This window comes from Xenia sp. Carnegie-2017, unplaced genomic scaffold, assembly GCF_021976095.1.
Source record: "Xenia sp. Carnegie-2017 unplaced genomic scaffold, XeniaSp_v1 HiC_scaffold_14, whole genome shotgun sequence".
Lineage (NCBI taxonomy): Eukaryota > Metazoa > Cnidaria > Anthozoa > Malacalcyonacea > Xeniidae > Xenia > Xenia sp. Carnegie-2017.
The window spans coordinates 6,716,363-6,728,894 of record NW_025813447.1 but is presented as its reverse complement, the minus strand read 5'-3'; the positions used below and the strand labels follow the sequence as shown (position 1 = coordinate 6,728,894).

At 37.7% G+C, this 12,532-nt stretch overlaps 1 protein-coding gene across 1 annotated transcript; it reads left to right on the top strand.

The window, feature by feature from the left end:
- Nucleotides 1–9,053: 9,053 nt before the first annotated feature.
- Nucleotides 9,054–10,334, top strand: LOC124435148. The gene has a single exon (XM_046985098.1). The coding sequence runs from the start codon at nt 9,054–9,056 to the stop codon at nt 10,332–10,334; it is 1,281 nt and encodes a 426-aa protein (XP_046841054.1).
- The last annotated feature ends 2,198 nt before the right edge of the window (nt 10,335–12,532 follow it).

Sequence of the window (12,532 nt, the reverse complement as noted above, 5' to 3'; positions counted from 1 at the left end):
TTTTCAACTAGTTTTGACGGGGGGAGGGGAAAGGAAATGAAAGCAAACCGCTAAGATTATTTCATGTCAAAAATTTTGTGGTTTCCGTATAAAATAGCTTGAAGGTTTCTGCATTTATCATTGTATGATACAACACTTCTTGAATTCTGCTTTTGCATGATATCAAGAGCCTTGCTTCAACAGATAACATTGACCTCGGGTCTGAGCAATTCTTGATATCATGCACATCGTCGTCCAATAATTATCAATAAACATACCAATTTAATCTTTTCATCATGTTGTTCGACTTCATTAAGCAGTTTCCTTTTCTCCTCTTTGCATTTTTTCAAATCATCTTGTAAACTTGAGATTTCTTTTTCATCATTCTATAACGCAAATAAAAAAATACAGTTTTGAAACTTCACAAGAGTTTGAACTTTACCCGAATGTCAGTGACGGGGGAAAAAATCTAAATTATTTCGGGTCATCTGAAATTAATGGAGGAAAAGCTCCCTTAGCATCGTTTCGGCAGCTTTTTTAAAACTCTCGCAAAAAGAAATTAAAGCTGGCTTAGCACGAATATCGTCAAATCATTCAACAACAAAATATTCGTAGATTTTACACTTCAGGCAAAAAAAAAGTTTACTTCGATCCAGCAACTTTAAGAAAAAGGGAAGCATACACGAAAGTAAAATAATCCATACCTCGGCAGATGATCTTTTCGTTTCAATTACAGAGCAAGAAATGGCGCTATAAAAACAAAGGGTACGTCAAAAGCATTCACGGACCTGCATACCATTTACCTAATCGTAAGCTATATTTAAAAAATCTCACCTAAAACTTGCCGTATTTTGTAAAACGACATTAACTAAATTTCCATAAGACTATACAACACGCTACAAAATGTAGTAAACTGAGTGAGATGATATATCCAGGTATTTACAGGTCAGTGATGTTAATAAACCTCGTTGCATGTTGCAAGCACACCGGTTTCCAACGGAAACAAAGCTGTCATATTTTTATCGAAGTGTCCCCAATCCTTTTCGTCCTAACGAGTTGAATTTCATTTTCGGAAGAAATGAATTACCGATAATGAGACAGGGCAAAGGTTAGGTTGGTTGGTAAACGATGGCATGAGCGAGCTATGACAACAAACTACGACTCGTTGTCATAGTGGTACTCTTGCAAAAGCTCTCCATTTTCTCCCTCACGGAGAGTGGAGTCTGAACAAATTTTTTATCGCCGAGGATTTCAAATTTAACATGGCAATGCCAGAAGCGTAATGGATCTCGTTATCTAAATGGGAGACCGGGATGCATCTATTATGGCAATTCGTTTAAAAGATCCACCTACGACACAGCCCTCTTACCAACATTCTGACTGGTTAGAGCTAAAAGCCTACCAAAAACATATCTGCGTTGAATGGGCACAACTTTTACTGGAATCACGAGTGCAAGATGAACCATAAAACTTAAGATACTTTTTAGTAAAAACGCAGCTTCCTTGTTTCAAGACTGAAGCTAATATCATGGCGATTGTCATTCTAATGAGTCCTGATGAAGCGAGTTTTAACAAGTTCACTCGATTTGGAGCAAACAAAAGCACTGCTAAAAAGGCAAACAAACCAAACGAAAAACCTTTTTTTGTCGTGTTGTATAGCCATGAGCTGTCATTTAAGAGAAAAGGATCGCAGTTTTACATCCTTGTTTTTTTTGCACGCCACGTACTTTATAACGAGGAAAGAGTGATTTTTGAGTCAATTCAAAAAGTTATAGCACATGCGTCAATTGATATGACTTTGCGAAGTACAAGAGATAAGACATTTATCATCTTTCAATTAGCTGTTGTTATGTGTAAACAAGATTCATAGATAACTCCGAATGACCCATACAATACAAAGAACACAATGTATTAATAGCTAAAACTTGATAAACTAAACATACTGTATATTTGGTGTATGTACATGCGTCATAAATTAATCGGTTGCTCGATGAGACAACACGACAAATCAGAGATAATTGGTTGCTCAAATGGGATAATACCGTACACCGAATGCTCTTTGCTCTTTCCATAAATGCAGCAAAAAACTCAAAACTCAAATGAAATTAGCATGGAAGATATTTATACGGTAGAGGGCCATGTGAGCAATTCAAGGCGCTGTTGTCATGCTGCACATTCTTGTTGTTGACAAAACAAGCCAAAAATGAATGAATCTACAATCTTCTTTGTGGGAACGAGAATCGTAAAGCTTACTGCAAACGAGATACAACCGAAAAACTTGATGCAGAACGCATAACCTTCCTCCTAATTCCATTTCGAAAGGATTTAATTATCTTTGTTCCTTCACGACGCAGATTTGAATTCATCCAAAAAAGCACAATGCAACTGAACGTTGAGCCAAAGCAGACAAAACTCATAGACCAAAGGCCTAAATTGATCGACAACGTATCCTTAAACAAAGGCGTATTCGACAGGGTTCGGTAAGCAACCAAAGCAATTTTCGGAGCGGAAGAAACAAAAAAGAGTAGAACTGTCCAGAAACACGTGGAAAAAGCCTTGGTGGATGAAATCCTTTTAGATTTCGCAATCTTCAACATTTCATTGTTCAAATAGCACAGAAGAAGAAACGTTAAAAGAACAAATAAGCAGAAAAGACCCCTCACCATTTTGTTGAAACGACTAACTGTACAAAAAAAAACAAAAGCAAGTACATATATAATTCTTCTTTTAGTCACCATTCTACGATGAAAAAATGGATACTTCAATGCTAAGAACCTTTCAAAATTAAGAGCGACAAGTATACACATTGCTCCGATATATATAAAGAAAATAAAACCCCACCATAGATCTTTCTGTATTTCGGACAGCGTATCCTCGCTAAGTACGGTATAAGTAAACCACATGAGCAACGGATGAATAAAAACAACAACGGTCAAGTTCGAACAGGACAAGAGAATTATCATGAAATAACCAAGTCTGCTTCGTAGCGACGACGATTTAAGTAAACTAACCACGGTAAGAGAATTAAGAATCATGCCGGCAACCATGAATAAAAAGTTGAAAACCCACAAAACAGAAGCGTTCGCCCAAATCAACGTGAACATCTTTTGAATGCTCAAAGTCGCTGGCGAAATGTCGTGAAATTAGTTCATGTCAAATGATGTAGATGAAGCGATGCTGTCGGAAGCGTTTTCGTTTCCGAAAGCTATTGTTGATTCTATATATAAATACAGCTGCATGCACGCATTCTATAACCCGTTCGCGGTTCATCTTTTTTTTTAACGGGCGAAACGAGATATGGAAGCCTTCAACAGATGGCCACACTCAGAAATCATCTGTTTCCCCGATGTTTCGTACTCCAGAAATATTTCAGTGTTTATCATACCAAATTTTACAATGTTTTCTCATTTTACAATGTTTTCTGTTTGGAATAACTCAATAACATCTTCAGTACAATTATATTAATGGAGATAATACTTTTTTTGAGATATGTAACTTTTCTTCATTATGCATATGAGATCGATATCACAACCCGCTGCATAATTCGTATTAGTAAATAGTAATTTTTTCCACCGTCAGCATTAAAATGTCAATACCTCTTTGCCAACATTACAAAAATATTCATCAACACGTTACTCGGCAAGCTGTTGTATTTGTGCATAAAACTTTCTAACAATGTTTAAAATAGATGAACTTTCAAAAATTGTTACTGAGTTTCTGATTTCGTGACGATGTCATTTACGTAATGAATAAAGTTCAATATCTCGAGAAAAAAGTACAAGTCAATTCTACTAAAGAGGTTACCAATGTCATTCTACATATTCTTAGCATTACAATCAAGCAAATTTGTTTCGAAATTTAGTGTCATAAACACTTTAATGAGCAATTCAAACTTAGCAAACATTACACAGCTGTTTATACAACGAGCATTAGCATCAAGGTCAGTAAACGACTTTCAAACATGTCTGCAGTGCTACCCATTTGCAATTCACCTTCTCAAATTTTACTTTGCCACGTTGCTGGTGTGCAATAACATTGACTTTGTAAACTTGTCTTGATTTTCTGCCCACGAATTTTAATCAATCGTGCGTTGAGTAACTTAGCGTTGTCGTAACACAACAATGAAGTGAAGATGCAAAGTGTCCTTACAAAACGTCTTGATAAAAATAGCCGTTTCGCATTTTCATTTATTTTCCGGACAGACTATTTACTCCTAACATGCAATATTTATGCTTTAATTCACTTAAAGTAGAATGATGGGACTAATTACCCTGCTACCAAAGTTAAGCCCGAGTTTAAAATTAAAATTTTTTTGGCATGTTCATGAAGATTGAACGTTACGGTTTTGACCTACATATTCGTTGCAAAAGCAATTTAAAAATCAGTAAGTCGCCTTTGAAAACGTAGTGAAACAAAAAACAAATACATTGTGAAAAATTACGATCCACCTTTGCAAAGGAACTAAATTGATAAAAGACAAGGATATCCTGCAAAACCAAGAATTCCAGAACAACAACACACTAAAGCAAACAAACCGATCGCAAGCTAGTTGATAGTTGATTTTTTATTTATGGCACCGGTCAAAATTCGCTCGCTCCAAGTTTGAGAATTGAACATTATGACATTACTATTTGATCATGCCGTACAGGGAAATATGTCGCTCAGCCTCAATACATTTTCCCATACAGGCTTAAATGCCCGTATATAACATAGCTACGTATATTTTGCAAATGTTCCCCAACTGTCTTACAACAGATGAGCTAAACAAGCAGGAAAAACGCCAAAAAACTAACCTCATTGCTACAGGGACAGCATTTACTTCCACTTCCTTCTCTTTAATTTCCTCTAAAAATCTGCGACGATTGTCCATGTTAAAATCAGCGTCACCATCTAAACCCCTGCTTGGGCTACATGCAAAGGTCTGCTCCAGTCTCCTACATGGCTCGACAAACCTGCTTTCGAATGGAAAATTCATCTCCATTAACGGCTTACGAAGTGTGCCCGACGGGCAAACGGTCCAACGACGTTGCTTACGCTCAGAAAATTATCAAAGTGAAATACTATATGAGTATATTTTCCCTGAAATGGTGCGCGTTTTGTGCTGTTATCGGGCAAATTTTAAAAAGCAAAATTCTGAATTTTATAGACATGCTCGTGCGCAGATATGCACGAGAGTGAATTCCGTTCAGAAATTTCGCAAAATTCTGTTATTTTAGTGACCGATGTTAGTATATCTTGATGATGATAAAAAGTTTTTTCAAAGCCATTGGTATTTCGTGTGGGACTTTGTATTCTACAATAAGTAGTTGATGCTGCCATGCAATTGGCTCATGTTGTTGGTATTCAAAGTACTGCAACTTAAGTAAAATGGAGCCAGAGACTTGGCAGTAGTTTGAGCTTTTTTGTTTGCAGCGCCTGCGGCGTCTTTAACACAGAATCTTCAAACAGTTTTTCGTTGCGAACTCATAAGCTAACGCCACATGCATGTGGTGTTGATATAAAGAAAAATTCTTGATGAATTATCGAGTATCTTACTGAATTTCCTATTGGTCGCATTAAAATTTGGCATTTGTTGTAATTCCAGGCCACAACCCACCACCATTGATTCACCAATCATAACTTGATGCCAGCCAATTAGCATGGTGTTTTTCAAACCTGTATTAAACGCATGACCTAGGAAAGTGACTGCTTAATGGAGATGTCTACTTGATAGAGATTTCATTGCTACAAAATTGCTATTTGAGATTAAATTTACGTCTTTACAAAGTGTCCGCTCAATACAGGATGTCCGCTTAATACAGGTTTCAGTCTATACAAGATTTCCAAAAATCGACGTGCCATTTGAATTTTTAATGCAAACCGCTTGATATAACTTACTTGTTTTACATCATTTTCGTTTGGTTTCGAAGTACACAGGATGTTTGTGACTTTCATAAGCTTGATTTTCGTCTCCTCCTTTAACGAAAATGTAAGCAATTGTCTCCGACCTTCACAAACACGTAAGAATAGCAGGCTGTCCAAAATTGCGGTAACGAAACCTGGGTTACGGTGGCGTTACAGCAAAGATATAGTTTTGCGCTAACCTAATCTGGAGATTTTAAAATAATTCGAGCTTGTTAGAGCAATAAAAAATCGCATTGATATTTTCTAGTCAGTGGTGAAGACATGTAGTTGCAGGTAATTGTAAACTCAAGACATGTTGTTACCGTATAATTGTAGACTGTATATGTTTGAATCAGCATGTTTGTCTTGAAAATTAGTTCATCATTGTTTTGAATATTCAATAAACTTTTTGTTATGTTTACTTTTCAACGGCATTAAGGTACTAAATTCCTTTACAGTTTATAAAACACCTTCACAAAACATTGCCAAACTTTTAAAATTGTTGATGGTTTAGATATGGTACGTCCATCATGCACTTTTAACAATGAAATATACGTGGAAAATTTGTGTGACCCAAATTGGCTTTTTCCGCAACATTAAATTTTGAACAGGCTGAATGAAGGTCGCTTGCTTGTTTCTACACACGTTACATCAACAGAATTATCTCGCGAAAGCTTACAGCAATCTTTCTCTGTTCTTCAAGTTCTTTTTTGAATCTAAAAAAAGGCTAACAAATTCAACCTTCCAACCCGAACGGTATGAATCGAGAGATTGCGTTCGGCCTTTAAAAAAAAAAAGGTGTGAAAAATTTATCATTCCTATTTGTTGAAAATGGCAATTGACTGGCCTGCCATTATGGTTATTACGTGCTTCAGAAGATATGCGTGGCATAAAAAATTTCAATCAAGTGGCCTTCTTCAGCATATTCCTTTTTTGTAAAAAAAACCTAGTATTATAATATTGCAGCAACGAGAAAATTGCAGTCATATATACTAATCTGACTAACGAATGTTACTACTAACCCCCATCGGAAAAGCACGAAGATACAAAAAGAGCAAAATCAGGAAAAATATTTTCATAATCACGAAAAGTCTTTATGAAGCAAAATTTTACCATGCAATTTTTTGAGTGTATTGCACAGAACCGTTAAAACGACTTAATTTCTTCATGAATAGATTATTTTACTTCTTTCTTGGGATATTTAATATTATTTATCATGCGAAAACATCACAGTCACATCACATTGCACGATAAAATTTTAAAGACCACCAATTTTTCGCATCGTTAAAACATTTAATTCCCATGTACAACCTTTTAATGAATAAATTAGTAGATGAATATGTGCATAGATAACAAAGTTTTATATTTCACAAGACATTGTAGACAGTAATTTACTATTTTACAAATCTTAATTATGTCTTGTGATGTCAGCGATGTTTTTGCATATTTGCTAAAATTACATATCTCGATAAAGAAATGAAACAAAATAATTTCACTGAAGAAGTTGTTAAGTCATTTTAAATGCTCTTTGCCATGCAATCGTAAAACAATGAGGTAAAAATTGGTTTCATTAGTACTATTGTTATTATTATTGTTATCAATATTGTTATGCTCGCGTGAATATGATGTGGAGCGAAAACTGACTTGAAGATATAACTTATCGATAAAGGTTTAAATCTTACTTTGTCCTTCTCCATCTGGAGTTCCATCTCTCTTTGAAGTGATTCTTCTCGTCCTTTAGTCTGTGAAAAAGCAATACGAATCACGCGTTATGCAACTACTTGCAAGGGATTTATCAGCAAAATGAGGGAATTTGTCTTGTTTATCGTTTGAGCTAAGGGGCTGTTCACATGAGTCCGCGGCAGCCGGGATTTAGCGAAGCGTTAAATTATTTTAGCAAGTGGAAAAGATTAAATACTTCACAACAAAAAACTTATTGGAGCAATTTCTCTATACTGACTTTGCAAATACACAAAACCTTTAAATTTAAAACAAATAGTTTAGCCTGATTTGAATATGTCCACTAAAATGACTTATGACGCTGAAGGAAAGGCGGTAAGTTTTCCGCTTGAAGTTTTTGCTTCCTTCAATGACTCAAAATCATTTCACGCCTCGATGAATCCCGGTTATCGGGCTCATGTGAACAGCTTCTAAATTTAGCGCGTTTTCAAAAGTGTTCAGGCTTCTCTCTACACGGCAGGGCTCAAAAAATCGCCTGGTCGACGTCCCCGGGCAACCAAACATTTGCGTCGTGCAGCTAAAATCACTTAACAAATAACCCTACAAATCCACTGTTCATCTTTTATTCACTTAATATGCATACCATGGGCAAGTTAAAAATGATCTCCGGCAAGCAAGTTTTCCGTGTTGCCTGCCTTAAAGGCAACCAAATGTTTCAGAATTTTGCAGGCAGCCAATGATTCCTATCGAACATTTTAAAAATTGAACTTAAACTATCAGCTTTGCAACTGTACATCAACTCAGGAAAGGGCAGATATTATGCGTAAATAGCATAAGTCTTGCAACCTTTCAAGGTGGCGGCTAGCCTCTCTGGTAACTATAGAACTTTGGCAGAGTCAGATATCTAGTAGTTTGCGTACTAGGTCTTCCCCGTGGTCTTGAAATTTCCGGGTTGGCATCCGGCGGGGAATAACCGTGCTTCATGGGCAGAGGGAGCTCTTCAGCCTTGGTCGGCAGTCCTTCTAGTGATGGTGACACGATAAAACATTCTTGATAGCCTTAGCGTAGCATCAAGTATTCAGCTATGACAAGATTATAAACTACACCAAACTGAGTATTCACAACGACGTGAATGGGGCTAGAACTTCTGGTGAAGGTCGCACGTCCGGCAGGTGTCCCATTGGTCAGCAGGGTGGGCCCGGTCGTCATAATGCTACTGCAGAAAACCCCAGGGAAACGCAATGCAAGTTAGTATCTTGTAGAAAACGTACCATTATCAGCACTTTCAACACCAGAACATTGAATCCTCCATCTCGTCTTAGTGAACTTGTAAAAAGTGTAAAGGAAAAGAACATAGATATTATTGCTATTCAAGAACATCGATTCTTCCACCCTGACACAAACATTGAGTATCAGAAAATAGAAGACTATCATGTCGTTACAGCATCATCTTGGAAGAATTCTGTCAACTCATCTGTTGGAGGTGTAGGCTTCCTATTTTCCCAGCAGCTATGGAAAATGTATTGCACATAGAAAAGATATCTCCCAGGATTACTATTGCTGACTTTAAAGGCAACCCAACCACTACAGTCATATTTTGCTATAGTCCCCACAACAGTAGCAGTGAAGAGGAACTGAATGATTTTTACAGCACTTTGCGTTCTTCCTTGGAGCAAGTTCCTGCTCACAACTTTCTCTTAGTCGCAGGGGACTTCAACGCTAAACTTGGAGCAGATGATGCCAAATTTACCTTTCACTTAGAAACCAATCGCAACGGAGAGCATCTGGTAGACCTAGCTGAAGAATTTAGTCTCTTCGCAGCTAACACTAGATTTAATAAAAATAAGAACCATCTATGGACCTTCGAGTATCCAAATGGCAGCAGAACCCAACTAGACTTTATTATGGTCCGTAAAAAGTGGCGTAACAGTGTCAAAGACTACAGAGCATATTCATCTTTCTCCTCTGTTGGATGTGATCATAGAATCGTCTCTGCCTCCATCAAACTTAGTTTAACAGTTTCGAAGAAAACAACTGTAGATCCAATGAAGTCAATTGACTGGAAGTCAGTTCAGAGGGACAAGGACTCATCAACTCAGCACTCTGTAAACGTGTTTAACAGATTCCAAGAACTCACTCAGTCTAACGCAGAAGTTTCATTAGATTCAACCAACATTGACCTGATCTACGGAAATCTGATTAAGGCAAATGAGAAGGTTGCACTATCTACACTCCCCAAAAAGCACAAGTCACAAAAGAAACCAGTAAGTTTAGATTCAAAAGTTGTTGATGCTCGTGAGAAGCTCAAACAAATCATATCAACCGATCACTGCGACCCTTCTCAGAGTAACAAAAAGAATATTGCAGAAGCCAAGAAGTCCCTCGACCTAGCTTATCTAGAGGTAGAAGAAGCTTACATCAAAGGAGAAATAGCCAAAACTTCTCATCTTCATATCAACCAGCAACACTCTGCAGCCTGGAAGAACATAAGGCAACTAGCGGGAAAAGGCTCACAACCCCCACCTTCAGTCAAAGGTGGCAGCCGAGAACAACGACTTGCTAACTGGCACTCTCATTTTAAACGCCTCTTGGGCAGTCCCGCAAGTCTTCCAGATAATATGTCACTTCCGAAAGTTCGAGTCAGTCAAACCTTAAATATATCAACAGGCCTTTTTACAAGTGCAGAGTCAAGATACCTGCTATCCTCTGGAAAGACCCAATCTTTCATCAATTACTTCTTGATCTCTGCAATTATGCAAAGACCAGCCATATTTCACCAACCATCTGGTTAAGATCACAAATCATTCCCATACACAAAAAAGGTGATTTGACGTTGCCAACTAAGTATCGCTGTATCTCCTTGCTTCCTATAGCTGCAAACATCTATCATAAGCTTCTTTTGAACCGAATCCGCTCTGAAGTTGAACCTATTCTGCGCAAAAATCAAAATGGCTTCCGCCCAGGCCGATCCACTCTTGGGCAAATTCTCACATTGCGTAGAATAATTGAGGAAATCACTTTTTGCAATAAAACTGCAGCTCTCATCTTTGTAGACTTCAATAAAGCCTTTGACTCAGTTAACCGCGATACCATGTTTGAAATTCTTGAACTCTATGGCATACCAGGAGAAATCATCGATGCTATCAAAGTATTGTATACTAACACACAAGCAACTGTCCTTACCCCAGATGGTGAAACAAATCCTTTTGATATCCTGGCTGGCATTCTCCAAGGTGACACACTGGCACCATTCCTTTTTATAATTGTGATAGACTACATCATGCGTGTGTCAGTAGATTCTATCAATGAAAAGGGCCTGAAGTATCAGCCTAGAAAAAGCTGACGCTACCCTGCATACTACGTCACTGATGCAGATATTGCTGATGACATTGCATTGCTGTCTGACAATCTCCAAGGTGCCCAATCTCTCCTTTCTTCTCTTGAGTCAGCAGCCAACTGTGCAGGTCTTCATCTCAATGAAAACAAGACTGAATTTTTGCCAGTTAACATCCGCAACAATCAGGAGATCAAAACACTGTCAGAAAATATTCTGAATTGTGTTGAAGACTACAAGTATCTAGGATCACACATAAAGAACTCAGAGAAAGACTTAAACATCAGAAAAGGTATTGCATGGACTGCCTGCAACAAATTGGATAAGATCTGGAAATCCAACCTTCATCGGAAATTTAAAATCCAAATTTTTCGAGTTCTTGTTGAGCCCATCTTACTGTACGGTTCTGAGACTTGGACTATTTCAGCCGAACAACAGCAGCATTTAGATGGATGTTATACACGTCTCTTAAGAAGAGTCCTCAATCTCTCTTGGCAAAACCACCCAACTTTAGAAACAATATATGGAGACCTACCAAGAGTATCAAACTTAGTTTGTAAGAGACGTGTTCAGTTCGCAGGCCATTGTGCACGTTCAACTGATGAACTAGTGTCATCATTTGTACTTTGGAGACACCCATCATCTGAGAATAGATCACGCAAGTTAACCTTTCCAGATAGGATAAGACGAGACACAACAATTCCTAAGGAAAATCTGTTAGCAGCTATGAAAGATAGAGAATACTGGAAAGATGTGGTTAGTACAATCTCGGCTGAGGCCGCAGGATGATGATGATGACTAGGTCATTGTACACAGCACATAAAGACACAAACTTTGCGACTGCTGCATTGATACACGTTTTGAAATTGATGCTTGCTTAAAATCCGTGATGTATCTTTTCGTGTGTGCCGATGAATTTTTGCGTAATATCTGCGTTTGTATTCAAATAAAATACACCCTACGATGAATACTCCACTGATAACCTTCATACCATATTTTAGCATGACTTTATTCCTTAGTGACCAAGGTTACACTTAAGGATGTTAATGACCATTTATCGATGACATCATACCTGCTCTAACTCGTGTTTTAAACGTTTGATTTGTCTACGACAGCGCTTTAACATGGTACCATCGTCCAACACCTGCAAAGTCGATAAAATCAAATGTCAAAATTGAAAGGATTGTTTCAACAACCAACGTGACCATATATGCATGTTTTTATATTAGATCTGGCCGAATCAGCTTAAATACTCAGCCCGTTCTGAATTTCGCAACTAGTAGAAGGCACAGTCTAAGCTCATCAGACAAAATACAGCATAAAAATGGCCTGTAGAATGTTTGCAGGGGTCGCCATGTTGGGGGGAAAACCCATTTATTTAGTGAAAAGAATTGATATTAATTTCATACTCTGTTGGGCACTTTAATGTACTCTCCCCCCAACATGGCCACTTTGACGTCACATGCCCACACTCTATATCGTCACGCTGGGTTTTACTGAGCACGCAAATCTACATGAACGGCACGTGATCGAGGCCTCGTCCCACAATACGTTTTCCCTTTTCACTCAAGTCTACAATCTCGAAATGTTATAAACGCCCATCACCTTCGAATTCAGATTTTCCGAGGAACTGAATGCATGCACTATTCTTCATTC